Source organism: Durio zibethinus, chromosome 6, assembly GCF_047325235.1.
Source record: "Durio zibethinus cultivar Kanyao isolate XHJ-2024 chromosome 6, ASM4732523v1, whole genome shotgun sequence".
NCBI classification, from domain to species: domain Eukaryota; kingdom Viridiplantae; phylum Streptophyta; class Magnoliopsida; order Malvales; family Malvaceae; genus Durio; species Durio zibethinus.
In genome coordinates this window covers 26,779,833-26,807,500 of record NC_143167.1, presented here as the reverse complement: position 1 = coordinate 26,807,500, position 27,668 = coordinate 26,779,833, and the positions used below count along the sequence as shown (strand labels likewise).

At 32.1% G+C, this 27,668-nt stretch overlaps 1 protein-coding gene across 4 annotated transcripts; it reads right to left on the bottom strand.

Annotated features, from left to right (window-relative positions):
- Nucleotides 1-8,398: 8,398 nt before the first annotated feature.
- Nucleotides 8,399-20,162, bottom strand: LUG (transcriptional corepressor LEUNIG). 4 transcript variants are annotated; one of them, XM_089762436.1, is made up of 19 exons: nucleotides 20,067-20,162; nucleotides 19,741-19,864; nucleotides 18,923-19,020; nucleotides 18,662-18,771; nucleotides 17,052-17,489; nucleotides 16,891-16,979; nucleotides 16,472-16,550; nucleotides 16,321-16,396; nucleotides 16,098-16,147; nucleotides 15,589-15,897; nucleotides 15,263-15,439; nucleotides 14,448-14,693; nucleotides 14,219-14,336; nucleotides 13,496-13,605; nucleotides 13,212-13,361; nucleotides 12,023-12,178; nucleotides 11,787-11,915; nucleotides 10,608-10,814; nucleotides 8,399-8,931 (listed from the first exon to the last, which is right to left on the bottom strand). In XM_089762436.1, exons 2-19 carry the CDS (start codon nucleotides 19,770-19,772, stop codon nucleotides 8,920-8,922), a joined length of 2,586 nt encoding a protein of 861 aa, XP_089618562.1. In that variant the 5' UTR covers nucleotides 19,773-19,864; nucleotides 20,067-20,162; the 3' UTR covers nucleotides 8,399-8,919. The 4 variants fall into 4 exon arrangements, with proteins under 4 accessions (XP_089618562.1, XP_022729011.1, XP_022729009.1 ...); XM_022873276.2 differs by having other exon boundaries at nucleotides 8,413-8,931; nucleotides 14,219-14,363; XM_022873274.2 differs by lacking the exon at nucleotides 8,399-8,931 and adding an exon at nucleotides 10,008-10,383 and having other exon boundaries at nucleotides 14,219-14,363.
- Between the last annotated feature and the right edge of the window lie 7,506 nt (nucleotides 20,163-27,668).

Below are 27,668 nucleotides of genomic sequence, written 5' to 3'. Positions count from 1 at the left end.
CAACATAGTCTTCGATGTTGTGACCTATGTCTCTGTGAAAGTTACATATTTTGGTCAAATTCTTTCTTATGTTTTACCTTAGTGACTTCGACCATCTGAACTCTAGATTTTTTTCAATTTGCATCAAAACCTTTTCTTTGAAGGTATTTAGTGCAATTTAGTTTCTTTTTTTACTAGGGCTCATTGCTGAAGATCATAGAAATCTTTACCTTATAACTAATGAAAAGGGATGAACCTCTCATCTTGGTTGTTTCTCATTATAGCTTCAGCATTTATATATTTTTGGCCACAAGTAGGACATCAACTAACATCTGTGGTGGCTCAAAAGATAAGGTCAACTTAAGATGGTATCCCTGAATCCATTTGTTAGAGTAGCTACAGCAGTCACCTGCTTTAGGTTTTTCATCTGTAAAGCTTTCATGTTAAAATACATGATGTAGTATTTCAAAAATTCATTCCTACTTTGATGGATTGACATTTGGCTTAATGTTATTTTTTTAGTTCTTATGCTCCTCACAAAATGGGAAAAAAATGGTTCTCTTTAAATGTCATAATTGACCTTGGTTTTAGGTTATTGTACCAAGACTGAGCTACCTCTTTGAGGTGGTAACCAAACATTTGCACATCGGATGTTAGTTCTATAAAGTTTCAAATAATCAAAGGGATCAAATGTACCATCATAAGTTTTCAAAGTCAACATTTTGAATTCATTTGGGGGCATAGCTCTGTCAATCTCTTTAGTGAAAGGCAAAATCTCTAAGAACTTAAGCTCATCCTCAAAAGCAATTGCCTTCCCTTTTAGCTCATTTTCTCTAGCCTTTATCTGATCCTTCAAGTCTTTGCTCAATTAGGGTTCTAAACTGGTTTGTTTTGATTTTTGGGTTGTGGCATGTGTTAAATTATGGCTAGGATAGTGGTGGGCAATAAAATGTCATGTTCTTCTTCCCTGAAGACGAAGGAAACTTTTATGTCCTCGTAGCTCGGTTGTCTTTCTGCAGCCTGTCAGCCAGGCATGACCAGATCGGACATCTTTGAAGCTTGAAATGGGATCACGGTATGTAATATTTGTTTTAGGGCTTATATCTATTCAACTAAGGCTTGAAATTATTTCATGGTTGGACCGACCTATTATAGGGTAGGTCAGTCTATAGGCTAGCTATTATATATTTTTGTTGCAACCGAGGCAGCTATTTCTCCCTCCTTATTGGCTTTATTTCTAGGTGACATGGTTTACAACTCAGCTTCATGAATGAATAGCTCTTACCCGGCATGCCAAATGTTTAAGTCAAGCTCCAAACTAAAGGTAAACATGAAATCACAAGGGAAAGAAATAAAGCAGTAAAAAGCAAAGGTATGGAGTGTTTCCTGCATTTGCACTCCAAAGCTAAATCAAAGATCAGTATGAAAAAGGTCCGAAAGAGAGAAAAATAAGAAGTTGAGAATAATATAGAATAAATAATAGTACCCATATTTATAGGCAAGAAAAAGGGGACACTCAACGGATAAAAATGACATGACCGAGCTAATGTGACCTTGAACATGTTAGATCGATCTGACATGTTAAGGAGGTCTAAATATCCAAATTACCCTTAACTGTCTACTGGCAGTCTCTAATAAAAAGAAAAGACTTGGATGCTCTTTTGACTACTAAATGCCCCTAATAGACACCTAAAGACTCATTAAAATGTTGACAATATAGTTTGTGTGGGATCAATAAAAATGGCAAATATAGCCTCGTGTTTTTTCTTATGCCTTTTTAGATGACTAGTCTCTCTTTTTCTTTTACAACTAAAATCTTATATTTATATATATATATATGTTATAAGTTTGAAGATTTTAATCATTTAACTTTGAAAATAATGTTAATTTGTTTTTATACACATAAATTTAAATGAATAAAAATAATTCATGCATAAAATGATTCGTAAACTAATTAGATATAATTTATCTATCAATATTTTAAATATTTAATAAGTAAATTTATTTAATATAATTTTTATCTTATGAATTATCAAAAAATAAATATAATTTTATTAAAATATAAAAAATAATAAAAATACACTCAAAAGCTAAAAAATCATTTATAACAATTATGTACCAACATGGCACAACACATTTAGGCTTGTATTGTGTCGTACTAGCCCACATGTCATGTGCTAACACTAGCCTTTAACAATTCGTACCATGCCGACCCATGGGCTTAAAAACTTTTAGCCCAACACGTCACATATATGTATCGTGCTTGATCTAATTCGATTATTTAATAACGCCTGTGCTTATTGTATTGGACTATGAGCAATCCAATCTATTTGATACCTCTAATTAGTGGTGACAAATTAATTTTTAATCATTATAATTTTAATGTGTTAAGTTTTATGTATTATCATTGTAGACACCTAATTTTATCCAGAATGATCTAAGACCATTAAACTAGGCTCATTATACAAAATACCGAAATGGAGATCAAAATGGTTTATTTTAACAAACCTGATTTTTAGTCCAATTAAAAGCCCAAATTAATTATCAAATGAGGTTCGAAATTAATAACAAATTTAAAAAAAAAAACTTATTAAAAGAATTTTGTTTAAAAGTAGCTTAAGGAGGCCATTTGCAATTATAAACGTAATTCATAACTTAACTATGGTCCATAGATAGTCCATTATAAAAATCCATTTAGAGATCCAAATTAGGCCCATAACATAACTTATTATTAGGCCCACTTAGATGAAAAATGAGCACAAATGAAATGTGGCTTTTACGAGGATAACAAATGAGGAAAAGAAGGAAAGTTCAAAGGGGCCCGCCCGTTTGGTCATAGGAGAAAGCAAACGCATATGAAAAAAATGAGAGAGGAGTAAGGCAGTAAGCGGGTAAGGATTTGGAGCCCAAACCGAAACCACTTCACGTGAGCGCACAAATAAGCATGTACGGGAAAACATCCAAGAGGGAGCAAGCTGAGGGGCTGGAGTGGAGGGACAGCACCTGCAACAAACAGAAAGAGACAAGGTTAGTGGAGCAGGAAAAGAAACAAATCTGGTAGCCTGGAGGAGGAAGGCTGAGGGAGTTTAAAAAGAAGAAGGTGAACAGAGAAAGGAAGAGGTTTTAGGGGGGGAGTAGCCTGCGATTTTTTTAGGAAGCCAAGAGGGCAAGGAGAAAGGAGGAGACAATACAAAAAAAAAAAAAAAAAAGCATACAAATCTAGGAGAATAGATTCAAAAAAAAAAAAAAAAAAGAGGAGATTTTGTTTTTGAAGGTTGGAGGTTTTTTGAAAAAAAAAGGAGAAGCTGTTTTTTTTTTTTTTAAGGAAGAGAAAACGAAAAAAGCCATGAAAAAGGAAAAAGAAGAAGGTTTTTGAAAAACTGAAAACAACACACACCAAAAAAAAAAAAAAAAAGGTGAAAAAGAGAGACCAGAAACTGAGAGGAAAAAGGTGAGAAAAGCTCTTAGGCGATTAATAGGATAAAAGGAAGACCAAAACGAAAAACAGAGGGGAAGGAAAGCAAAGTAGAAGGATAGCTCTAGACAAAGAAACGAGAGGATTATTTTCTTTGTAACAAGGCCATAAACTGTAACGGAAAGGTAAATCTCCCTATTTGCTTTAAATGCTCAAACCCTGCTTTCTATTGTACATGGCTCTACTCCGTTTCATGTTGGACACTATAAATATATATATATATATATTAAATGATTTCGTATGAAAAAAACAGTTCATGGACTTCGCAGCCCTTACTCATGCCGGTTTAATGTTGTTTGAAGCGTTAAAAGAAGTTTCTTTTAACAGTGAAATGGCCTTCAAAATAAAATAATAGGGTTCTGCATATGGAGGATTCTAAACTAGGTTTTGTTTCACTTTCCATCATAAAGTTCCAGCCTTGTTTCTTTGCAAAAATAAAAATAAATAATAATAATAATAATAATAATAATAATAATATACTAATAAATAAATAATCCATGTCTCTTTCCCTATATGTTTGTTTCTAAGTGAAAGAGGTGGTTTTGTTCTGAAATTCTTACCGCAGCAGTACATGAAAAAGAAAAATGACTTCGAATACCAGTCTCGCATCAATTCATTTTCTGCTTAGCCTGTGGTTTTTATCCGTGCGTCAAACACTAGGATGCTAGCTGCACTTTGTTTCTCTTCCCTCTGCGTGTGATTGGTTTGCATAGAAGTTCATGAAAGTTTCCTCTTTTAGACAATTTTCTTTCACTTTGATAACTGAAAACCATTTGAAGTGTAGGGAAAAGGAATTTAATGATGGTTTTACATTTTTTTTGTTCACAAAAAGGGGAGAGGCCAAACTGTTCTTCGTGGGGGAGGGGGCCTGGTTATGTTCTTTTGGTGCCTATGAAAGTTTGAAGTTGCCTGGTACGTAAATCATGTTTTCTAGTGTCCCATTCCCTGTTTTGATAAAGGAAATTTCAGGAAAACATAAAGAATATGTTGATTCTTGAAGAGGCGAAAAAATAAACAAATAAATAAAGAAACAAAGAAAAGGAGAGCTTCCAAACAAAGCTTTTCCCACTTGTTTTCTTATGTCATCTCCCTAGCTTGGTATCTTCTTTCTTCTTGATTGTCCATGAACGATTTCTTGTCCGGAAAAGAAAAAATTGTAGGAAATCATAGAGAACCCAATGACTCTTGTTGCTGCGGCAAAAAGTTTTTAAATCAAATTTCATCCCTCTATGCTCGCCATTTATTTGTTTTTTTTTTTTTTTTTTTTGTTCCTACATGCGACCGATTAATTTTATTAATGGCCTTCACGTTGGCCATTTTTGTTTTTTCATGTATTCTGTTACTATCATAGAAAGGAAGGAGCTCTTCAAACGTAGGTATCATGATGTATAGTTCTAGGGATTGTCAGTGTTCCTTTTTCTTATATTATGTGACTTTAGGTAATAATAGAAAGTTGCAGGGACAGCATTGGTTTCAAGCTAGGTGGTGGGGAGTCCTAAGTGTTATTTGGATTTTTTTTCTTTCATGTATAAAAATACGAGATATGATACATGCCGAAACTGGTTTGTTCTCCGAAAGGTCTCTCTTCTATCGTGATTTCTCATTCAAAGCTAGGTGCATTGCTTTCACGTTGTTCAAGTTTAATTACATTTCAAATTTCTTTCTTTTTAAAATTTTTTGTGAGTAAATTTATATGCTTATCTTAATTTTTTATGTAATTTAAAATTTTATATTTTAATTTACTTATAGAGTAATTTGTTTTTCATGTATTTTAGATTTATAATAAGACTTGAGAATATTTTTGTAAAAACAGAAGAGAAGGACGGTTAGAGATAAAAATAAAAAGTGTTTCTTATATTTGCATTTTGATATGCAAGTCAATAAAGGTTAGATCGAAAAAAAAAAATAGAAAGAATAGAAAAATATGAGTTAGATTAACCCTGTTTCATAATACTTAAATTTTTATATTTATAGGTAAATTTAAAGAGACAAAAAAAATAATTAGGATTAGTTCAAGCTGAGTGGCACTGAAAGTATTAAATTAATATAATATGTCAAATCGATACAAATGATCAAAGTAACTTTGATTATCTACTAAAAACTAAGAGAGAAAAAGATCATTATGCTTTTTTTACCGTTATATGTTCTTAATAATTATAAAAGAACCAAAAAAAAAAAAAAAAAAGTCTTGTATCTACTTGCTTTTTTTATTGGTATGAGAAAAAAATTAAAAAATATTATAACACTATTAATAAATCATTGAGATAAATTTTCATTGGATAAATTATAAGAAAATATGTATATATTTAAAAATTATATTATATAATGAGATTTTTTTTTCTATATTTAATTTTTTAAATGTTGTATTAAGCAAAATATGTATAATAAACAAAAAAAAATTATAATATTGATTCCACGGAACCAATTTCTAATTACGCCACCGTTGTCAACGAGGGATGTACAAAGAGGCCAAATAAGAGTTACTTGGTATAATAGATGATATGATAATTGGTTATCCAATCATATAAATACATATGGCCTATTTAAGTCAAAATCGGCCAAATGATATTTTTAGTCAAGGATTTTTAAACCAATTAACGAGTGACAAGTGGCAGGTTTACCCAAGTCAGCTATCTCGGATTGGTTAAGGTGATCAAGTAAAGATTTAATCCAAGTAAGCCGGATTTAGTTCTTTGTCAGACATTAAAGGGGAAGACGCATAAAAGAGTTAGTTAAGAAAAGAAGCAGTCGAAAGTTGAACTCCAAATATTCAACAAAATATAAGGGGAAGGAGATCAGAAAGTTGATTTTGTGCAGATAACGACCACTTGCCGTTGCTTGGGCCTTATGTGGTAGAATGAGTTCCAAGAATAGTGGAAGCTACCGTTGAAAGGACTATAAATTGGGGGCGCTGCTTGCAGTTCAAGGAAGCAATACCTACACACTCAATCCAGCACAGCAACTCAAAGTTATGCAACTTCAATCATTTCTAATTTCCTTGTTCTTTCAAGCCTTCCTCAAAGATTATTTGATTTTGTTCAAGCTCTCGAACAACATTCTCTTACAATCAGAGAGAAAGCCAGAAAAACCAGAAAAGAAGAATCAAATAATAATTTTAGTAGAAAAGAAAGGGCCAAACACTTTTTTTGGTGGAAAGAGATATCGTGCTACAATGGTGTAAAAAAAACTTGGATGCCAACCCCCTAACAACGCCCCTGATGATAACCAGCTTTTGGTTATTAAGTTTGGCAATATGTAAACATCCCAGCGTTCAATGAATCAAAGTTTATATTGTCAATCGAATTTGCACAAGTTAATCGCAACCAAGAGCCTTAATAAGTTTTATTCTTTTGTTCTTGAAGTATAATTATTATTCAATTGTTTTTGACAATTAGTTGTATTTTTAATTCATTACTACTAATGTTTTAAGCAACATGTTTTGTAGCTTCAAAAGGATTTATTGAGTTCGATCATTCTGCTCGTTGACTCACTTCAAAAGATGAAAGTCACCAAGACCATACCTTAAAGCTTTGTTAGATCGAAATCCAAAATTAATTAGCACACGGTGTGGTTGAAGATTGTTTAAACAATACATATTTACTTTTTAACCATCTTTCATAATATCATCAAAACCCAAGTTCTTTTTTTTTTTTTTTTTTGCAATAGATTTTTAGCTTTTATAAATCCCCTGGAGCAATTGCATGCTCATGCATCTTCTACAAACACATCACATTATTTAGGCTGAGATATTGCCATGCTAATAAGCAGAAAAGATAGGTAAAAATTACTTATTGTCTTAGTAATCAAAATAGAGTTGCATGCATTGCCATGCCTAAACCCTTTTTATCATGAGCACTATTAACTTTTGCCCTACATTTATTGTTTGATATTAATATATCCAAGTAGACACAATAATAACTTGTAAATAAATAAAGAGTTAGGTATTTGATATACTATCAATTTAAATTTTTAATTCAATAAATAATATTAAAAAATTAACACATATATCATTTTTATCTACTCAATCTCGTCGTTGGATATATAGTAAACCTTGTCATCATTTCGACTTTTAACATTTTTCTTTTACACTTAACTTCCTGGTTGAGCTGCAGCTTCTTTGCTGAGTTTATTAGCAATGATCCCCCTGAATTTGCATAATTGACGAAATCCATGAAATCAAAATCCTTGAAAATTTGAGGATGTTCGTCATCTACCATCCCTTTTGGTGCCTTGATGATTGTTCCCTCCACAGGCACTGCAAATGCTCCCAAAGAATACTAATCTTTGTCTCCACTCAATATCGCCCTATGGTTGGCAGCATGCATTCTTCCATTAGTTGCAAGGGGAATTTTATTTCTTGAATCAATATAACTAGCTCTAATATTTTGGATCATTGAAATAAATATTATAAATTTATCGATTAATACAATTTTAATTTTGTCGATTTTGAACAAAAAGTTATAAAAAGATTGACGAAAATTTGTCAACTAAATATTTGGTAAAATATTTTAATTTTGTTACTTTTTAATGAAAAAAATTCATTGATAATATAGAATCAAAATTCGATTAAAATTAAAATTCAATGAAAAAATTCAATCCTAAACAAATGTTGTGGTAAATGTGATCTTAATTTATAAATTTTTAAAATACAACTAATTAAGATTTAAAAAAAAAAAAAAAAGTGAAGTTCTAGCTTTTTCACAGTTCAGGGGGAACCGCACCAATGTACATACATCAAGTTGTTCCACAAAGGGGTTGGTGGGGGTGGCCGCTGAAGTTCATGCCAATGTATAAATTTTGTTCTATATATAATTATGCTCTAAAAATGGTCCAAATCTGAAACCAAGGGAAATATACTAATAACTAAATAATAAAATTTTCAATGATAAGAATTCAAGCTCTCATTTTTTGACTAACGCAATGATATTTTTTTCTTGCACTTTAATATTAGAATTTTTCACCAATGAACTATTAATTCAATGGTATTAAGGCCGAGTTTAAATTTAAGGATCTCCGATTTGAATTACAATCATAACTAAACGGACAAAAAAAAATTAGGATTTCCCTTATATGTTACTCTCGTAGAAAGGGAAGAAAAATAAACATGATAGAGACGAAGTAGATAAGGCAGCTAGAAAAGTAAATGTTGATATCATTACCGTGAGAAGAGCTCCGACGATAAAGACGAAGGAAGCTGGGGATATGCACAACTTGACCAACTGTCCGTCTTTGGTTTCAATTTCAAGCCCTGAAATCCTATCCTCGCAAAGGAGTGCTCTGCAAAATTTTTCGGTACGAGGCGAGGCCACATTTGTATACTCCCCGGATGGAGGGGCCAAATATTTCATCACTCAGAAGCTGGTAACGTGTCATCAACGACTCTGGTTTCTCTCCCAACCCGTAACCATCAATTATCATCAAAACCAATCATATGGCTCAGCTCGTCCAATTCCTTCACCTAAGTGTTAATAGTTTGGCTAGTAGAACAAAGAAAAAAAAAGAGGGAAACAACAAATTAGCCAAACATCAATAAAATGAACCAAATCTTGTTGGTTTTTTAATCAAAATAAGAAGAGTGAAAGCTTTCATAGAAAGGAAGAAATTCTCCACCGATTCATAGTGGCCATGCAAAGGCTTTGGGTTAATATTCTTCCTCTTAGCCTCCAATGGAAGATTAAAATGTTCCCTTATCAAGGAAAAGGTATCGTCTCAAAGATGGCTTGAAATCTTATCATATAGCACTTGGAAACAACCATTAAGTCTCACAAGCCTCTCGTACCCTCTTGCACAAACTTTGCCATCCATCAGTTACTCGCCCCAGATCTTTTGAATTTGTCGTGAACTTGATAATTGGAATCCTGAGAATTCTAACCCATTCTTCCACTGCTTTTCTCCTAACTACTAATACGGTTTGGTTGGGTGCTAGATTTTTAGTTCGATCGCTTCTTCACTTTCCAAGAGCCTTCTATGTCTTGCATCAGCGAGCCACTTCATTTAAAGTCGACTAATAGATTATCGTCCAAAGCCTTACAATACATTTTTAAAAAATAGGACCTTTTTTTTAAAAATATATATATATATATAGACACAAAAGATTATCACAAATTAAACTTTAATGATTAAAACCAAAATTTTCATATTTTATTAACAAATTACATAGCAATTTACCATACAACCTTTTTATGCAGTGCTACTTTCTCTTTCGGCATTTATTAAAAGTAGAAATGATAGTGTCTTCTATACCTAAAGAGCAAAATTCAGATATCAGTGTTATACTTTTTTATCTTTAAAGTGATTCATATATAGTGTCTTCGGCTCATAATTCTCTCGAACTAAAGTGACCTTTTTGAAGTTGCAAAGCAGTTTGGTAAGCCATACAATTATAATGCTTCCAGGAGAGCATTATCTAGAGTTTCAGCAAAATCTAGCAAGATATTTCCGACCATAGCTTCAAATCTTCACGTTCAATGAGGTGGCATCTTATCTATCCATGAAGAAGTGTCTCCAATAGAAACACCAAAAGGATAGGATTTGAATCCGTACCAACTAAACATTAGAAAAGAGTCGATGAACTTAAGCAGGAATGTCCAAGTTAACAATACAAGGTTACACAACATGCATACAACAACAGACGACGTTAGTTCCTGGGTTATGGGGTGCTGAAATTGGGACAAACCACAAAATGGATCATATTGAGCAACCAAAACAGCCAAAAACTAGCAAATTAAAAAACTAACGTGTATTTCCCCAGCTGAGTCTAAGTGGGAAGTCTACTAGCAATTGTATCACTTCCACAATTTAACAAACTTGTCATGACTGGCGGAAGAAACCAGCCCGGTCACAGGTGATACAGCCAATGCAGCTATTAGTCCTTCGTGAGCTGGCAAAGTCAAAGTCTTATTCTCCGCCATATTCCATAACTCCAAAGACTGCAGCAGAAAGATCAAACTAATTGACGAGTAATTTAACTCAACATGGAACGAGCAGGACTCAAAAGGCCCAAAATTTCAGACCCCACGTGGACAATCAACTATTCATGCAGGTCTGCTTCATGTATGTTTACTTAAACAGGCTCCGAGAAGATATCATAGAAGGTATAATAATATCAAATAAACAAATGCATGCTAAACAACAAAAAGAAAAAGTTACTTACCTGGTAACAACCAATGACCAGCAGCGATGAATATGTCGGATGGAAAACACAGGAGTGAAACATGTTGCCATTACAGTTCAATTCATGAATACATTCCCCTTCACTCCCTGAGCCAAAGGTCCAAACTCTAACAGAGTCCTCACTGACAGATGCTAGAAGCTCACCTGAAGGGTCCCAGCATACAGAATGGATCAGTTTAGTATGTCCCTGTTATTACAAATCCAAAGTCAAAGGGAAGTCAGTCATGCTGCAGCAGAGGAAAAAAGCAGAAAACTTTATTTTAATTCTTATACCTATGTACAGATAGAATTCCAAAGAGAAAAACCACCAACAACACAGCAAGGGCAAAATTTCCTATATGATTCCACACAATGAAACATATGTGACCATCATTGGATCTTTTTTTCAGTCTTGTACTTGGTCACTAAACAACAAGACACAGTTCAACTAGGCTTATGTCAGTAGCACATTTATAACTTTGGTGACCCAAATCAGAAGATTTGAACTAGCACACCGATCTAGTTGCAATACAGTAGCTTGAAACATTACTAGAAAAGAATGAAAAAAAATCTTGATCCTAATTTCTTTATCTGTGCACTTAAAGCTTCATTGGAACCCTAATTATCCCACTAATTGGCTAGTCCAAAATATTTTGTTGTCAAACCTCGAAATGCATGACCAATGAAGCAAATCTTTCAATCTAAAATATCAAGAAAAATTAATTAGCGATAGGAAAAATATTGTTTAATGGGCTTTCTAAAGCATTCATCCGTTTGACCCAAACCATAGATTGAAATCATACACATCAGTTTGACCATTGCAGCGATCAATCCCTCCAAGAAACAAATTGACACTTCTCGGTAGTTGAAATTAAGTGGAATGCACTGTTACAAATTACTCATTATTTATTATATTCTAGGAGCCCCATTCAAAAATTCAAATAAGAAAAACTTCACCAGTTCTAATAGGTTTACTTCATTTCCAAAAGAAGACAGCATCTATTACTCAAAAACTGAAGCCCTTGCTTATTATATCATTTATGCACATACATTTTTCCTCACCTGAAGCAAACTGATAATGACTTGCTTTCCTTTTTATTCTTTTTACTTCTTTTTGTTTCCAGCTAATTCCTTAGAATTTCTTATATATTTCTTTTATAATCCATGTTGATTTATTCACCTGTAATGAGTGCCGGCAAGTTTGAGTCTCTGTGTCCAATATGGATACAACATTCTCAGCAGCTGTAGCGAGATATTTTCCATGGCGAGGTTGGAATCTCAACTGGGCTGTACCAGGGGCTGTACCACCCTGATCCACACAAAGGAAACAATCTTAATAGTCGCACATCCACCTCAAAGAGAGAGGCCTGAATTCAATTTATCGGCATTGCCAGCTAATCTGATGCAAGATCATACCTTGAAAACTCCTGCACAGCTCCCATTGGTGATACTCCAGTATCGTATCTCACCATCACAATCACAAGAGCAGATAAGATCATCTTTAGTTGGGTGGAAGTCAAGTGACATAACATTACCAGAATGTCCCACAAAGTTACGAAGTGAATACCCAGGCTGTGGACAAAGTGAAGGAAATACACAATTACATTCGATAAATGTTTTTAAAAAATCCTTTGGAGGCAACCCACCCACCCCTACCCCTTCTCAAAGAGAAAAATGGAGATTCTCAAAGAACAGATCCATGAAACAGCATAAAAAGGCTTTAAAAGTGAGTATGAGAGAGAAAATGCAGCCACCAAAACAGTACCCTTTCAATCACTTTGAATGGAACATGGTATAGGTCATCATACATATGAAAATGCTAGTATAGAACATGACAAATAAGTACATGCTAAAGGATTCAGCATAATTTCTTATTGAATTTTGATCAATTTCTTAGACAAACATCGTAATTCACTACAGGCACATGATTTACTTCATTTTATAAATACAACACCATCTTTCATTTTCAGACATTCAAAGCACAACATATTTCCTATGTTACCACAGCTGCAAATTTAACAACACCAGGATCAAAGGTTGATCCAACCTAGAATTCAAACAGAAGCATACAACCCTGAAAGAACAGCAACAGTGAAAGTGTTAAAAGTATGAACTACTTTTCCAGTAAGAATTTTTATTTATCATGAACAGTGAATACTGAACAGTTTCTCATTACAGAAACCTAGTTTGCATCCCAAAGAATACTACATACATGTTTACTAGATTTTGAAATATTGTACACAATCATAACAAAGAACTTTCTTTCATTCTATATGGTGCTTACTGCATTATTAGTACGAATCAGAAACCAATCCCAGAAACCCACACATATCCACACATGCATTAAACTATAAATTATGAGAAAAAACTGGTCGCACCATGCTAATAAATGACAAAAAATAAAATTTGCAAATTAATGCAGATTAGATGGCAATCCAGAAGAAATAACACTTAGAATGACAATAGCATGAACATGCACACACTGTTTTAAATGAAAATGTTAACGGATAACTATACGGGCACATCATGCATGAGTTCCAAAATACATGATTAGCTCAAAAGTCAAAACAATCATGAGCAAAAGAAAATTAAAATGTCCACTAACACTGTCAGCATCCCAAACTCTGACAGTTTTGTCAAATGAAGAAGTTGCAAGTCGTGACATGCTTGGACTGAATCGAACATCAGTAATCAAACCTGAGTGTTCTTCAAGCGTAGACTTTGGCTTCAAAGTGTCTGTGTACCATAATACAGCCTGCATTGCCAAAAAAAAAAAAAAAAAAAAAAAAGGCAAATGATTTCACTTCTTACCATGACTAGAAAACGAAAACCCATTATAAACTAACATTTCAAAGTTCCTAAAATTCCATCTCCCCTCTTGGAACTCACCTTTTTATCATGGCCACCACTAGCAAGCAACTTTCCATCTGATGAGAAATGACAAGAAGTAACTTTGCTACTGCTTGCTCGAACAGAATTTACTTCCATAAATGAGAAACCTGAAGCAATTCAAATTCGGTAAACTGTAAAACAACTAATCCACTTATATTATGTAGTAACATAATAATAGAATATAAGATGAATGCGTATCCCTTATGATTACAAATAAGGATAGATGCAAGCGCCCATACAATTGCACTTCTTTTGGCAAATTCAATTAGAATTTTGCTATATAAACCAAATCGGCCAACAACTGTGCGATCTATCAGTAGAATGCTAGACTACTGGTTCCAGTGATCAAGGTTCAACCCTTGACAACCTCAAACATCAAAATATATATATATAAACCAATGTGGCAAGATCATGAAATTAGCAGCAATCACCAACATTTAAATAATAATTCAGTGAGAATAACACCAACATTTACAAAGTTTAATGAGATTTACGATGTTTGCTTAATAATACTTGGTGAATTCCAACAAGGATTTATCAGTTACTATAAACATTTGACAAGAATTAGCAAATTATCATATTGAATTTAAGAACAATATTGCACACAAAAAAAGTCTTAACAGAATGAAACTACAATGTTCAACAAAAGAGGCTATATAAGATTCCCAACGACAGTGGATTTAACAAATCATAACAACCATAAAAGTTATATTTACACACCTTTAGTGACATCCATACATCGGCCAACAGAATCCCTAGGATCCGTATCATCATGGGATAAAAAAGATTCAACATTATCATCAAGCGATCCATCCTCCACAAACCGATCCATATCAGCCTGCAATTCAAGATCTTTGTCATCCCACTGCCAAAATGGAATTCCAATGAGAATTAATGCAAGGAATTTTTAATTCCTCCACCAACATGGGAAAATAAATAATAGACTCACCAACTGATTTGATGAAGATGCCAGTGTGACAGCACTATCACCACCAAACATCATCAGAGGCTTAGAAGAACTGCCACTATGAGGCAGAGCAGGCATTGAAATCACATCTCCAGGGGTGTGTGTTGATGGTGTGGAAGGTGCTGAGCTTGGGGACGGTCCGGCTGTGTTTGCTGTCCCTGAGCTATTGGCAGGGCCTGAAGAAGACACTGGCTGTTTTCTCTTTCTTCCATTCTGGTTTTTTGAAACCTTAAAATGAATTAAGGAAATTATGTTAGGAAACTGCTCAGATATTTACTTTGGCTAAGAATCAGAAGTCAATAACAACTTTAAATTACTATCCACCTCCATCTCCCTGCAAAATAACTTATAAATGCAATCCAAACTCACTTGACCAAGAAAAAGAAAAAAGTTTCATAGCTTAACATCATATACTATAGGTTATTCTTGAAATTTTTTACCAGATAAGTATTATAAAGAAAAATATGGACAGTAACAGTATGGTTTTTGAAGCTACTTAGGGTAGAGCAACACCGAAACAAAGCATTTATGGTTCTATCCAAAATTTTTGAATAAAACCAGTACCACTATTCTAAGAGGGGAGGAGGGAGGGGAAGAGATTTAACGGGAAACTCAAAAGCTGAGTTAGACTATTAGATAGAAATGGCATCAACAGGGACATTATAAATCTCTACCATGCCGATACTGACCATGCACCACAAGTAACACTGCACAAGGGTGCCATACGGAAGCAGATAAAACACTAAGCCAGGAATCCTTTTGGCAAGTTGAATTCAGGTAACTAGAAAGGGGCAGACCTGATCATTCCCTCGAAATGAGTTTGACATGCTACCATCCACATTGACACTTCCACCTCCACCAACTTTATCTAGTTGATGTAGACTTGGATTAGCATTCTGTGACTGCTGATTAGAGAGTGCATGCTGCTGCTGTGAGTTACTGTTCTGTTGCTGTTGCAACTGAGCCAATTTTAGCTACAAGACAAACAAAATATCTAAGAAATAAAAAGATCATAAAAGTAAAACTTATGTGACAAAAAAAAAACCTAACAAAAGAAGGGGTAATGAGAAATTTCCTATTAAGAGAAAAAGAGGTAAAGCATACTTTGCAGAGACAGTAATACCTTCACTAGCATATCTGTATCTGTCCGAGGCATGTGCGGACTGCCTGCCTGCAAAGATGATACATTTGGAACCACATCACCAACAGAATTTGACAGGCCATCCTTTCCAAGGCCCGTGTTTCGATTATTACTCAACAGCATTCTCAATCTTCTACTTTCATCACTGCCAGATGGTGATGTCAGATTCTGCTGTGTAAGCATGAGTTGTTGCTGCTGTGGTGTCAATATCTGAAGTTGATGAAAGGGCTGAGGAGCCTGTATAAAAGGCTTTGGCTGCTGAAGGATCCCAGAGCGCAGTTGGTCCAGCCCCTAAAAATGGAAAATGAAGACCATTCAAAAGAAACACTAGATGACAAATAAAATTTAAGAGTACAATAATACAGGTGACAAACATAAACAAATTATTTCAAAAAAAGATTAATTTATTTACCCAAATGCATACAAAATAGATAAAACTACAATAATAAGAGTTATCACTCTAGGGTAAAGCAAATCTTTATAAAACTTACCGCTAATGGCCAACCTTTCAAAGTCAAATTACTACCGCCTTGATTTGACCCTGAAACAAGCACAAAATCACATTATTTAGTTTCCAAGTTTCTAAGTAAAACGAGCCCAGCAAATCACAAGGACAAGCAAAAAATAGTTGAATTAATACTATCATTAGTTTGCTATTTTTAAAGGAAAAATGCAATTTAATCAGAACAACCTGAGAAAGCGAAACAAACCTACCTGGTATTCCTATTAAAGATGCATCTGGAGCCGCAGCTCTGGGATTCAATACTGGATTTATCTCACTCTTAATGTCCTGCTTCCAGATAAAATTTCAGAACATGAATAACAGAAGCAACAAGTGATTGCGATTGATTTAAGGTGACCCTACCGGTGTTGTTCCTGGCAATTGCTGACTCCTAACTTGAACTTGTGGAGGCATACCACCAGCCGTACCATGCAATACTTGCCTGGGATTTGCATAATGCCAAATAAGTTTATTGCTGTAAACAACTAAATATTGGATGCTTGAACAACCCATAAATGTGTGACTGGCTACTTCAAATGAAAAAGAAGGTGAAACAATTCAAAATTGTTTTGCTGGCATTCAGTGGTTCAAATTTATGTTAGAGCAGATTGACCACAGGACTTAACGGAGCTACCCTAAAAATTATATTGAAAACCCTCTGCAGCGTTTTTGTAAATTGTCTTAGTTAACATACATATGAATTCATTTAGGTTGCCCTTTATAAAAACATTTGCAGTCAAAGGTGCTTACATGAGCAATAAAAGAAATGTAAAAAAGCTCACCCTGAAGGTTGGCCGGTTGCTGCTGCAGGCTTCAATGCCGAGGCATGATTTGGATCCAAGAGCTGGCCAACATTCTCGCCATACCTTTGCTGTAAGGAGTTCCTAAGATGGTTAACAACTAAAAGAACACGTTTCTAAGAAATCAAAGATGATTTACCTACCTTTATAGATGCATCATCCAAAGAATCCCTTTGAAGTGGCAATTTCAGTCTTTCCTCGTACATCTTTGTGGCCATGGCATTAGCAGTTCCAGCAGGCTGACGCATGAGAGAGTCATTTCCGACAAGTCCATTCGTATTGCCATTTAGGAGATGAGACCCATCCCTTCGCTGTTGGGGTTGCTGCGGCTGCTGGGGCGGCTGCTGTTGTTGCTGTTGCTGCTGCTGCTGCTGTTGTTGCTGCTGCTGCTGCTGTTGTTGTTGCTGCTGCTGCTGCTGCTGCTGCTGTTGCTGTTGCTGCTGCTGAGCATGCCTCTGCAATAAAAGCTGCTGTATCTGCAGTTGTTGCTGCTGCTGCTGCTGCTGTTGCTGTTGATGTTGAGGCTGTTGAGATTGCTGTTGTTGCTGTTGCTGCTGCTCCCGTGCTTTAAGCAACTGTGTCTGCAATATTAATGCACCATAAGCATCAAATACTTTTTGGAGAAATTATGTGGAAGGTTTGACGATTTCATAATCTACACTATATGTACAGCGTAAATAATTACAATTTTTAACAAAATTCAACATCGAAACACTTCTCTGCCATCAATTGCTTCCTTACTTTCAATGACGAAATTAGTTAGCCAGTTCTGCAATAAAGCAACCCATAAAGGCTCTCTCAGGGCACTAAGCTACAAGGTCGATATACAATATGCCTTCAGGAAAAGAATCCAATTCCCATGTAGAAAAAACAATATGCAACGTCCAACTAATAAATCACGAGTTCCTGACTAATGTCTCAGAGCAGTCATTTATCAACATACCAATAAAAAATAATAAGTACTCAATTATATATTAGCAAGAAATACAACAACTAGTTAGAAGCAACCCATAAAGGCTCTCATAGGGCACTAAGCTACAAGGTCAATATGCAATACGCCTTCAGGAAAAGAATCCAATTCCCATGTAAAAAAAACAATATGCAGCATCCAACTAATAAACCATGAGTTCCGGACCGATGTCTCAGAGTAGTCATTTATCAACAAATCAATAAAAAATAATAAATACTCAATAATATATTGGCAAGAAATACAACAATTAGTTAGACAGATGAACACTCCAGAACACACTGATATAAACTGCAAGGCATGTTCAATGTAGCTTCGTTCTAAGGAAACTGCCAGAAATTACTTACACAAGACATAGACAGCACAAGACAAGGAGGTCTTCTTGATTTTTTTTCTTGTTTTCTTGTCTCAGTATAGACGTGTTCAAGAAAAAAATTTCACTTACTCTTGATTCCAAAGCAGGTTACCATTTAAATGTTTTGAGGTAAGCGGACCGTTTTGCCACTTAAAGTTCAAAAAAGGAAAGAGCTGATTTTGTCAGAGACAAGAAGTGCAACCATATGTCCTAGACTTTCAATTTAACGGATATGAAATGTGATGTTAAATGAACACCATAACAGAAGTGCAGATAGGCTTTAAACTCAAACCCAACCCTTTCACATCTGCCCCTTCTCCCAACAAACAATGCAAAAATGAAATGTTGATGCTAGGTTATATGTACCAAGTACAAAGTCAAAACAAATTGACAGTTTACAATTGAACAAGTGAAATAAAATCAAAACCAACCTCAATATAAGATGCAGCAACCTCTGAGTGCTTCTCATTAGTCCTGGCGATGAATATGTCCCAGAAAACAGACCACCATTCAAAGAGAAAACCTCCAGGTGCATCAATAGCTGGATATCCAGGTTCAATATCAAAACCAGCATCGATAAAAACAAATTCTCTTTAAAAAGTGGATGTTTAGGGTGAAATAATGAGAACATAATAATAAGAATAGGACTTCTTCGGCTTTAACATAATTCCTGAACCCACTTAATTACTTACCTACAGGATCTGATGATACTTTTCCTTCAGCTTGAAAAGCCTGAGCTGAAGCCTTTAAATCTCTCTTTACTAAATAATCGTGGATATACACATCTAACCTGTTATTGGGAAAATACATGGCCATAGGGTATCACTTAAGAGTTAAGAGATCAAGAAATCAAAATTTACAAGCACAACTGCAACACTATAAAACAACAATAACAACAACAAACTAAGCCTTGTATCCCATCACTTTGGGGTCAGCTATATGACAGGCCAAAAAAGGAATCACGTTAGGTCGTAATAACTGCAACACTATCAGCTAAGAAAACCAAATCCATAGTAAAAGAACTTAAACCTTTTATAATCAAATCTGATGAACAACACCTTTGTACAATTTTGGAATTTAACATGATATTGCCAAAAAAGACTCGGAAAGAACAGAAAGCGTAGGAGAAATTTTACTTTTTGATGCAACAGTCTTTTCAAAACGGTGCACTGACATCAAACATTAAAAACTTAAACCAGATTTATTTATTTAAAAAAAGAAAAGAAAGAAAGAACAAAAATAAAGCAAAACAGCAGAACAGGAACCAGAAGTTCCAAAACAAACCAAACCCTAACAAAGACCATCTTCAAAGAACTAAACTTAGAATCGAAAAGACTTCAAAAAGAAAAAGCAAAAACCCAGAAAAGCTTACATACCCAGAACCCAAATCAAGCCAAAAAAAAAAAAAAAAAGAATAACTTAAAAGCCACATTAGAAACTAAAAAAAAAAAAAAAATTGAAAACCCAAAAAAGTGAACTTTAATAAGAAGACAGGAAAGAGAAGACTTACATTTTATCAGCTTCCCAGTTGGTTTGAGACATCTTGTTGAGTCCAAGAACTGCCCAAAAACACTTGAGAACAGCTCCAGATTCCTAAGTACTAGTCCGAGCTGCTTCTCTCCAGGTTTTAGTAGCTACCCAGAAAATAAAAATATTAACCCATTATTACACTATGAACCCCCAAAAAAAAAACTTTAAAACAAAAAAATAAAGAGAACTTGTTACATTAATAAAAACTAGAAAAAGAAGAATCCATGTAGAAAAATGAAAATTTTATTTATAATTAAAAAAAAAAAAAGAGAAAGAATAAAGAAAGGGAAAGATAGATTGAAACACCTGCAATCCCAAAAACTGTTTATTAGTTTTTTCAGAACTTTCTCTTTTTTCATTTTTAAATTTTTCAATTGAATTTATTTTCTTTTTCTTTTCTTTGGGTGGATTTGGTTTGCTGTTGCAGATATCATAATGGCTTCGTTAGTTGAATTTACCCAGAAAGCCCTTTCAACTTATCTAATTTCCAAAATGAGGCTGATTTCATGCCACGACTTTAACTTCAAATTATCATTATAACCTTATTACTTGCTCCAAATTACACCAAGTTTTATCCAGAAATCTGTGAGTTTAGGTGAGGTTAGTAGGGAGTAATTCGTAAATTCAGTAGAAAATAAAATTATACCGCTTTTCCCTTGTGGGGCTTCTCTTCTTTAATATTTATGAATCAACACCAAATTTGTTTCTTTTTTATGCTTGGCACCCATTCTATTTTATTTCTATTTTGTGCCCTTGTTTTAGCCTAAATCTATTTTGGTGGGTAGCCTAATCTTGATTAAGAAATGGTTATAATCGTTTGATTCTTCCATTTTTCCTTTCATATTATAATAATCTTTTTGGATTTTGGAATTTCAAATTTTAAGTTGCCAAAAAAATGCCTTTTCGTGCTTAAACACGTTACATTGTTCTTTCAAAATATTTTAATTTTAAACTTGCAAGAAGAGGGCGAGATATATTTAAATTTTAAATTAATATTAATTTCTTTATATAACTAGTTTTTTATCTATGCAAATGCATGGGTTTTTTATATTTATAATAATATTTTATTTAATTCAATAAATATCTACATAAAATTTTTGTAGATTCAAAATTTTATTTTTATCACTAAATATTTGAATTTTTTCTCTTTTTTATTTTTAATTAAATTTATATATTTAATGTTAAAATTTTTATTTGATTTTTAATTTCATAAATTAAAAGTACAAAATTTCAAAATAAAAATATAATTTATCAACAAAATTTTTTAATAACTTTTTGACATCCTCTTAATTTAGAAAAGTATATTAGTAAATATTTAAAATATTAACATTTTTAATTAAATTCGTTTTATAAATTTAATTGCTTAATTGGTAAAAAAGATAAATTTGCTATATATATAAAAAAAAAGGTTTACATAAAATGCAAATATAGTGAGTATTTACAGATCCTAAAAAATTATAAGAAAAACTAATAATTAAGATAAAGTGTAATTAAAATTTAATAATAAAGCCTATAAAAAATTTTAAATTAAATACAAAAATATGATTTTGAAAGTTGAATCAAGAAAAATTCTTTAAATTCTAAACCATTCCTCAATCTTCTAAATATTTATCTTTTCTGTGCGTACATGTACTTATGATCAAAAAACTCTAATTTAAATTTTTTTCACCATAATATAATAGAATTTAGAGTAGCAACAACATGACTTATATATATTAACCAAAAATTATATGAAAATTAAGAAATAAAAACCTTTTGAAAAGTAAATCAAATGCTCAATGAGACAAAAAAATTGTTTCTATTTTCTTAAAAAATCCATTATTTATTCTAATTGATCGTATAAACCATTGTAAAAAGAAAATAAAAATAGAGAAATTTAAGGGAGAAAATAAAGTTTTCAAAAAGAAATATGAATGAAAAAAATACTTTTAAATGAAGAATTTGAAAAAAAAAATGAAATGGAAAAAGTAAAGAAAAATGTTTTAGATATAATAGAATAGCAAAAATCTATTATGTTTTCAATCAATATCAAATATTTTAAAATATAAATAGTTGAACATGATTTAATCTATTTATTTAAATGGGTGTTTTTATCTACTTATTTAATTGGATATTTAAAAAATATATTAAGATAGATATTTTCAAGTTTTTAAACCAAAATTTTTAAATAGTAATTTATGATGCTCGTATTAATTTAAATAAATTTGAATGTTTTAAGTGGATTTGAATAATATTAAATAAAACAAAATATTCATATATATTTTTATCCGTTTTCAAATTAATATTTAAATATTTATTATTCTTTAATGATTTATTTTAAAAGTTTTTTATATTTGATTATTTTGATAATATATATTATAATTATTTATTATTATCATATGTGTCGTTTAAATAAACTATCCACCTAAGTATTCACATAAGTAAATTTTATTAGGTTTGTATATATATGTTATAATATAATATTATATATGATATATAATATGATTATTTTAAAGAGATAATATCTATTATATTATAATCAAGATTCTTTAACATTTTTATTATGATTTTTTACCAAAAAGACTACAATCTATAACATATAAATAAAAAAAATTATAAATATTAATAAATGAATTCAAAACTTATTAAATTTAATCTTTTAAAAATAGTTTTAGAATTCATATTCACCTTCACCGTATTTGAAATAATAACTGTAACATTAAGGTTAAAAAAATGGTAAGAAAGTAAAATTACCAAAAAGAAAATAGTACTAATGCCCGTCACAAGAAAGAAAATAGTAATGTTTCCCATGATTTTTTTTTTTCAACTTTAATCCCTTTTGTTGATACATATTTCCGAAAAACTTTGTTATAAGGATATTAAGATTCTTAAATTTCATTATTTTGATTGACGAATGTTCTTTATTTTAATAAAATTTGATTTTGGATTAGCAACACTAAGTTTCATATTTTTTTTTTATCTTGAAAGCAAATGATATTTCACTAATCAAAGACTATTGCAGTCAAAGAAAGCAATATATAGGAAGAAGTATGGACATTTCTTTGTCCAATAAGTAATCTTTTCCAATATGTGTTAGCTAAAAGTTAAGTCCCTTGACCTACAAACACCTTGAAAACACACAAACAAACAAGTCGGGTTATTTCCATGCACCTTCCTTCTTTATACAATAGATTAATTCAATGTTGGATCAATAGGCATTAAATGAAATAATCTTATTTACAAAATTACCCTTTTATTTTTTAATTTAAAATAAAATAAAATTTATGATATGAAGATTGAAAATAATAATAGAAATGAGATTAATTACTGTGATAATAATATTAAAATTAATAACAGAACATGTTTTTGGATATAAAAATAGTAAAGATGATGAGATAAATTTTAATAAAAAATAATCATTAAAAATATTGACTAAAAATTATACGTAATAAAAATGTTAACTTATTTAATATTTATTAAATTAATAAATAATTTTAAAATTTATTTATTTATTTATTTATTGTGGAATAATAAATTTTATTTTTATATTAAATTAACAAAAATTACTTTGTACATTTTAAATTAAAATGGAAAATAATTAAAAAAATAAAAAGTTAAGAGTTATAAAGTTAAAGGAGAATAATTTAAAAAAAAAAAAAATTAAAGAAGTTGGGATGGTGGTAGACTTGAGCTTCAAACTCCAACGAATAATGGACGAAAAACAAAATGTGCCATGATATTGTTGGATTTCAAAGTTGCTATTGACATTACTTTTCATAACAAAATGCACTACACCGAATGATGCGATGTATTCCAAACAAAGCCTAAGCTAGTATTTTTTTTAAATGAGATTATTATATAAAATTATAATTTAATAAAACATAAATCAACATATATATTATATAATTATTACATTAAAAAAATAAACAATCAATAAATGAATTAAATAAAACCATCATAAATTTGAATAGTACTCATATATGACCAGCTTTAAATACGAGACTTAAAAAGGTATCAAAACTTTCTGTTGACCTTTAAAACTAGATATTAAGATTGTCTTATGTCCAACGGGTTATCAACTTTATCCGTAGAATGTATATAAACTTTGATTCCATGGTCAAATTTCCAATAAAATAATTTTTAATTTATGTTTGGTAAGGAAGATGCATTTTTTTTTAACTTTATGATTGAGATTCATTATGTATTAATTTTTTTTGTTATTTTTTCTTTCTTTCTTACAAAATAAAGTGTACGTATTCAACTCAAGATTAAAGAGATATTAATGAAAATTAAAATTACTATAATCATCCCAAACATAGCTACCAAAATAAAAGATTTCAGATGGATAATTTCCTTAGCCTGCCAGGTAAGACCACTAAAAATCCATTTTTGATACAGCAGCTAAATTTCCAAAAACATGACATGAAGAAGGGATTAAAAAAAAAAAACATCAACAACGAAGGTTAGGTATGTTGCCTAGGGAAGTGATCTAGGGAAGATAGTAGAATGGTTGGGCAAAGACTTGAGATCACGAGGTTAGTTTGTCAATGTGGATTAAGATTGAGATTGAGAATTAATGGCTTTTTTCGTCCAAATATTTGTTTATGGGTTTAGAGGGTGGCCCTATTCTATCAAGAAGGATCAATCATAGGATCACTTTTCATAACAGGTCCAGCCCAGTTATTTCGGTTTTCAATGGCTATGTAATGATATGTTTCGGCTTAGCACTTCTACCTTCAACGAAGAGGTGCAAGTCACAGTTTCAATTTTTTATGGTTGGTTTCACCAACGTAGTTTACTAAATTTTTATCACATTATTATTTGAGATTGTTAAGGATTGAGCCATATTCACTGAAAACAAAAATTCAATAATTTACTATGCAACTCAGGACTGTTGGTAAATTTTACCACATTATTGTTTAAACCAAGTTTAGTAAACCAGGTGTAAGGTGAACAATGGTAATTGTAAGGTCTACCTCTCTTAGAAATTAAAAAAAAAAAAAAAGAATATTCAAGGTTAAATTATTAATCCAAGACTTTATGGTTGTTATTGTATGGTCTGCCAAAGGACAAACAGATTAGTAAAATAATGAATATGAAAGTAAAAAATTCAGACAATTTAAATTTTAGTTTAATTAATTTATATAATCACTTTTAAAATATGATATTGATAAAATAAATATTCAAATTCTATACTTGCAACTTCTTTTTTTATTTTTAAATTAGTTTTAATTTGAGTTGAAATTAATTAATCTTGAATTCATTTACAAGTAATCATAAAAGGACTTAATGACATACATTCGTGAGATCTTTTTTATTTATATTTGATTTATTATTAATGTATAAATTTTATACACGGTTAATAAATCAAATGATATTATTTTTTAATAAGATAAATCGGATCTTATCAACTTATTAATGAATAAATTTTTATATATTTATTTTTTAATAAAATAAAATAATATAATTTATTAATAATATATAAAATTTATATATTAATAATACATCAAATATAAATTTTATTTTTTAATCACTTATGCAATGCGATACGTGGCTCGAGTTTAGACGGGAGGAATACAAAGACATGAATCTGTGGGCAATATGAAACTCGAAACATCACATTAAGCTAAAACATGTACCACAAGTATTAAAAAAAAAAAAAGAGGCTGTCAAATTTGTGCATATATCTTGTATATTTAGTGAAAAAAAAAAAGGAACAGGCAAAATTTTGTGAATGAAATATTGAAATTGAAGCATAGAGGAATTAGTGAAGAGGTCAGGAAGTGTGGACATCGAAATGTCTCTCTCTTCCTGTAGCATTTCTTCTCTTACGTCAGAGCTGCTGTAAAAGCAACATGCCACTGAGAACAAGTGGGCCCAAGATCGAAGTATAAGAAAAACAAAATTCTGAAGGACTCCATTGAGGAAGAGAAATGAAAATTTTCCTCCCTTTGTGTATATTTTTTCTGTTCTTATATTTCTTTTAGATCATCATCATTATCTCATCTAGATCCAAAGAAAGACCGGAAAACTACTAAATCCAAGAATTTCCAAACAGTGAATGAATTTTGTCGTCTGCAATTTGCATGAATGAAAACATATTTATTCAGCAGGTAAAAAATTTTGTTCTTCTTGAAAGATTGCATGGGTAAAGGGTAAGGGAGGGGGGCATGCATGCCATCGGCAATTTGGCATGCATGCACAACCACCAGTCTTTGATCAGTACCTTTGCATGCTATGTCAAGCCAACCTATACTTGCATATATACGCCCCTGCATCGAACCAAGAGTGGTTCCCCCGAGCTCCACCCTCCACCACAAACGCGTGCAACACGCGCCACCCCACTAGATCTTTAAAGCCGCCTATGAAAACCAGTTCCAATGGAAGCTAAATCAAAGAAACGAAGACCAAAAAAATACAAGAAGCGGGTGTAGCGTGGGTCTAGTAATAAACAGAAGAGAGTGAGAAGCAAAGAGGATGACATCAGGTGGGAGCATGGAAATGAATCTATCCAAAACTACCTCAAAGAGAGAGAAAAAGATATCATTAAACCATGCAATCTGCATCCTTACTGCAAAATGGTCAGTGAGAAAAGAGTGAAGTAAGTGTCTGAAGATCATAACGCGTGCATTGGAAGCGTGTGATAGGGATTTTCGAATTCAATGCTCCAAAAATCCAAATACCAACCTTTTATTTTAACTCTCCCTGTGGACTTTTCCTTTCGCACGGCCTACAAGTCCCCCCCCCCCTCCCTTTTTCACTTCTCTCTCTCTCTCTCTCTCTCTAAATTGTCTTGTGGCGGCAAAGTGAAAAAGGGTTTGTTTGCATCAGCAATGAGCGAAGGGACTGTGATGTGGAGAGATAGAGATGATAGGAAAGAGGCAGAGCTGTCAATCCGCTTCTGAAAGCTTCGTACAATATATATCGTCAATGGAAGAGCGGAGGAGTCAGATCGCCCCATCATTGTCTCAATTATCGGCATGAAAGGAGATTCTGAATATCTACATACTTCTACTAAGTAAATTGTATAAGCAAATGTAACAAAACAAAAGTGTGGATTGTATTGAAATTGAGATTTTAGATGCAAATAAAGTTTATATACTGTGTACTTGGTGCTGTCGGTACTGTCTATACTCAGGTGTGCTACAGTATATAATATATAGTTGAATTTTGTAATCCCATTGGTTTTGCACCTTACTTTTACTATTCATATAGAAACCTCTTTTTTATTTATTTATATACAAAGAATTAACATTTATAAGCTTTTGTCTTGTACAAGGTTTTTACTGTATAGAATTGTTATTCTATATGTATGCTAGCTGTAGCAAAATGTACATTTTGCATTGAATGATGAGTTTCTGTTTTTAAGAAATTAACATTTGAATCTTTACCAAGTCTTGTTTTTTTCAAATGAGATAAGCCTTGTTTTTTCAAATGAGATATGAACAAGTACTTCTTGTACTTGGGATTGGGTGATCATCTTTGTCATTACGTAAAAGAAATTCTGGACATAACATTTAACCTTCTGATAAGACTTGTTATATGTTTTGTAAGAGAGAATGAGACGGGAAGAAAAAAAAAAACAGTGAAAGAAAATAATTGAATTTACACATTTCTCTTCCTTCAACACCCAACTTTTTGAAATTGAGCGTAAAATATTTATTCAATATAAATTAACAAATTTATTTATAATTTTATCTCTAGCCTCATTCTTTTCTCTATTCTCATCATTTATACCAATTATGATGAAAAATAATAATTTATTCCCTCAATTTTTTTCTTCCTACCAAACATTCTCTTAAAGAGTGAGATGAAATCTAGATAAATTTTAAAGTTTAAGCAGAAGTGTTTTCTTTTTCCTTTTTCATAAGAGAAAAATATTGATCCTATTGCTTAGAATATGATCAAATATAGATGATTTTTATATGG

What these genes read in the sequence shown, in the direction of transcription:
- LUG (XM_022873274.2), bottom strand. Translation starts at nt 19,772, where the DNA reads ATGTCTCAAACCAACTGGGAAGCTGATAAAAT. An exon ending in ATACAGATATGCTAGTGAAG is followed by an intron (nt 15,440 to 15,588) that starts GTATTACTGTCT and finishes TTTGTCTTGTAG; the next exon opens with CTAAAATTGGCTCAGTTGCA. An exon ending in GTGGTGGCCATGATAAAAAG is followed by an intron (nt 13,362 to 13,495) that starts GTGAGTTCCAAG and finishes TTGGCAATGCAG; the next exon opens with GCTGTATTATGGTACACAGA.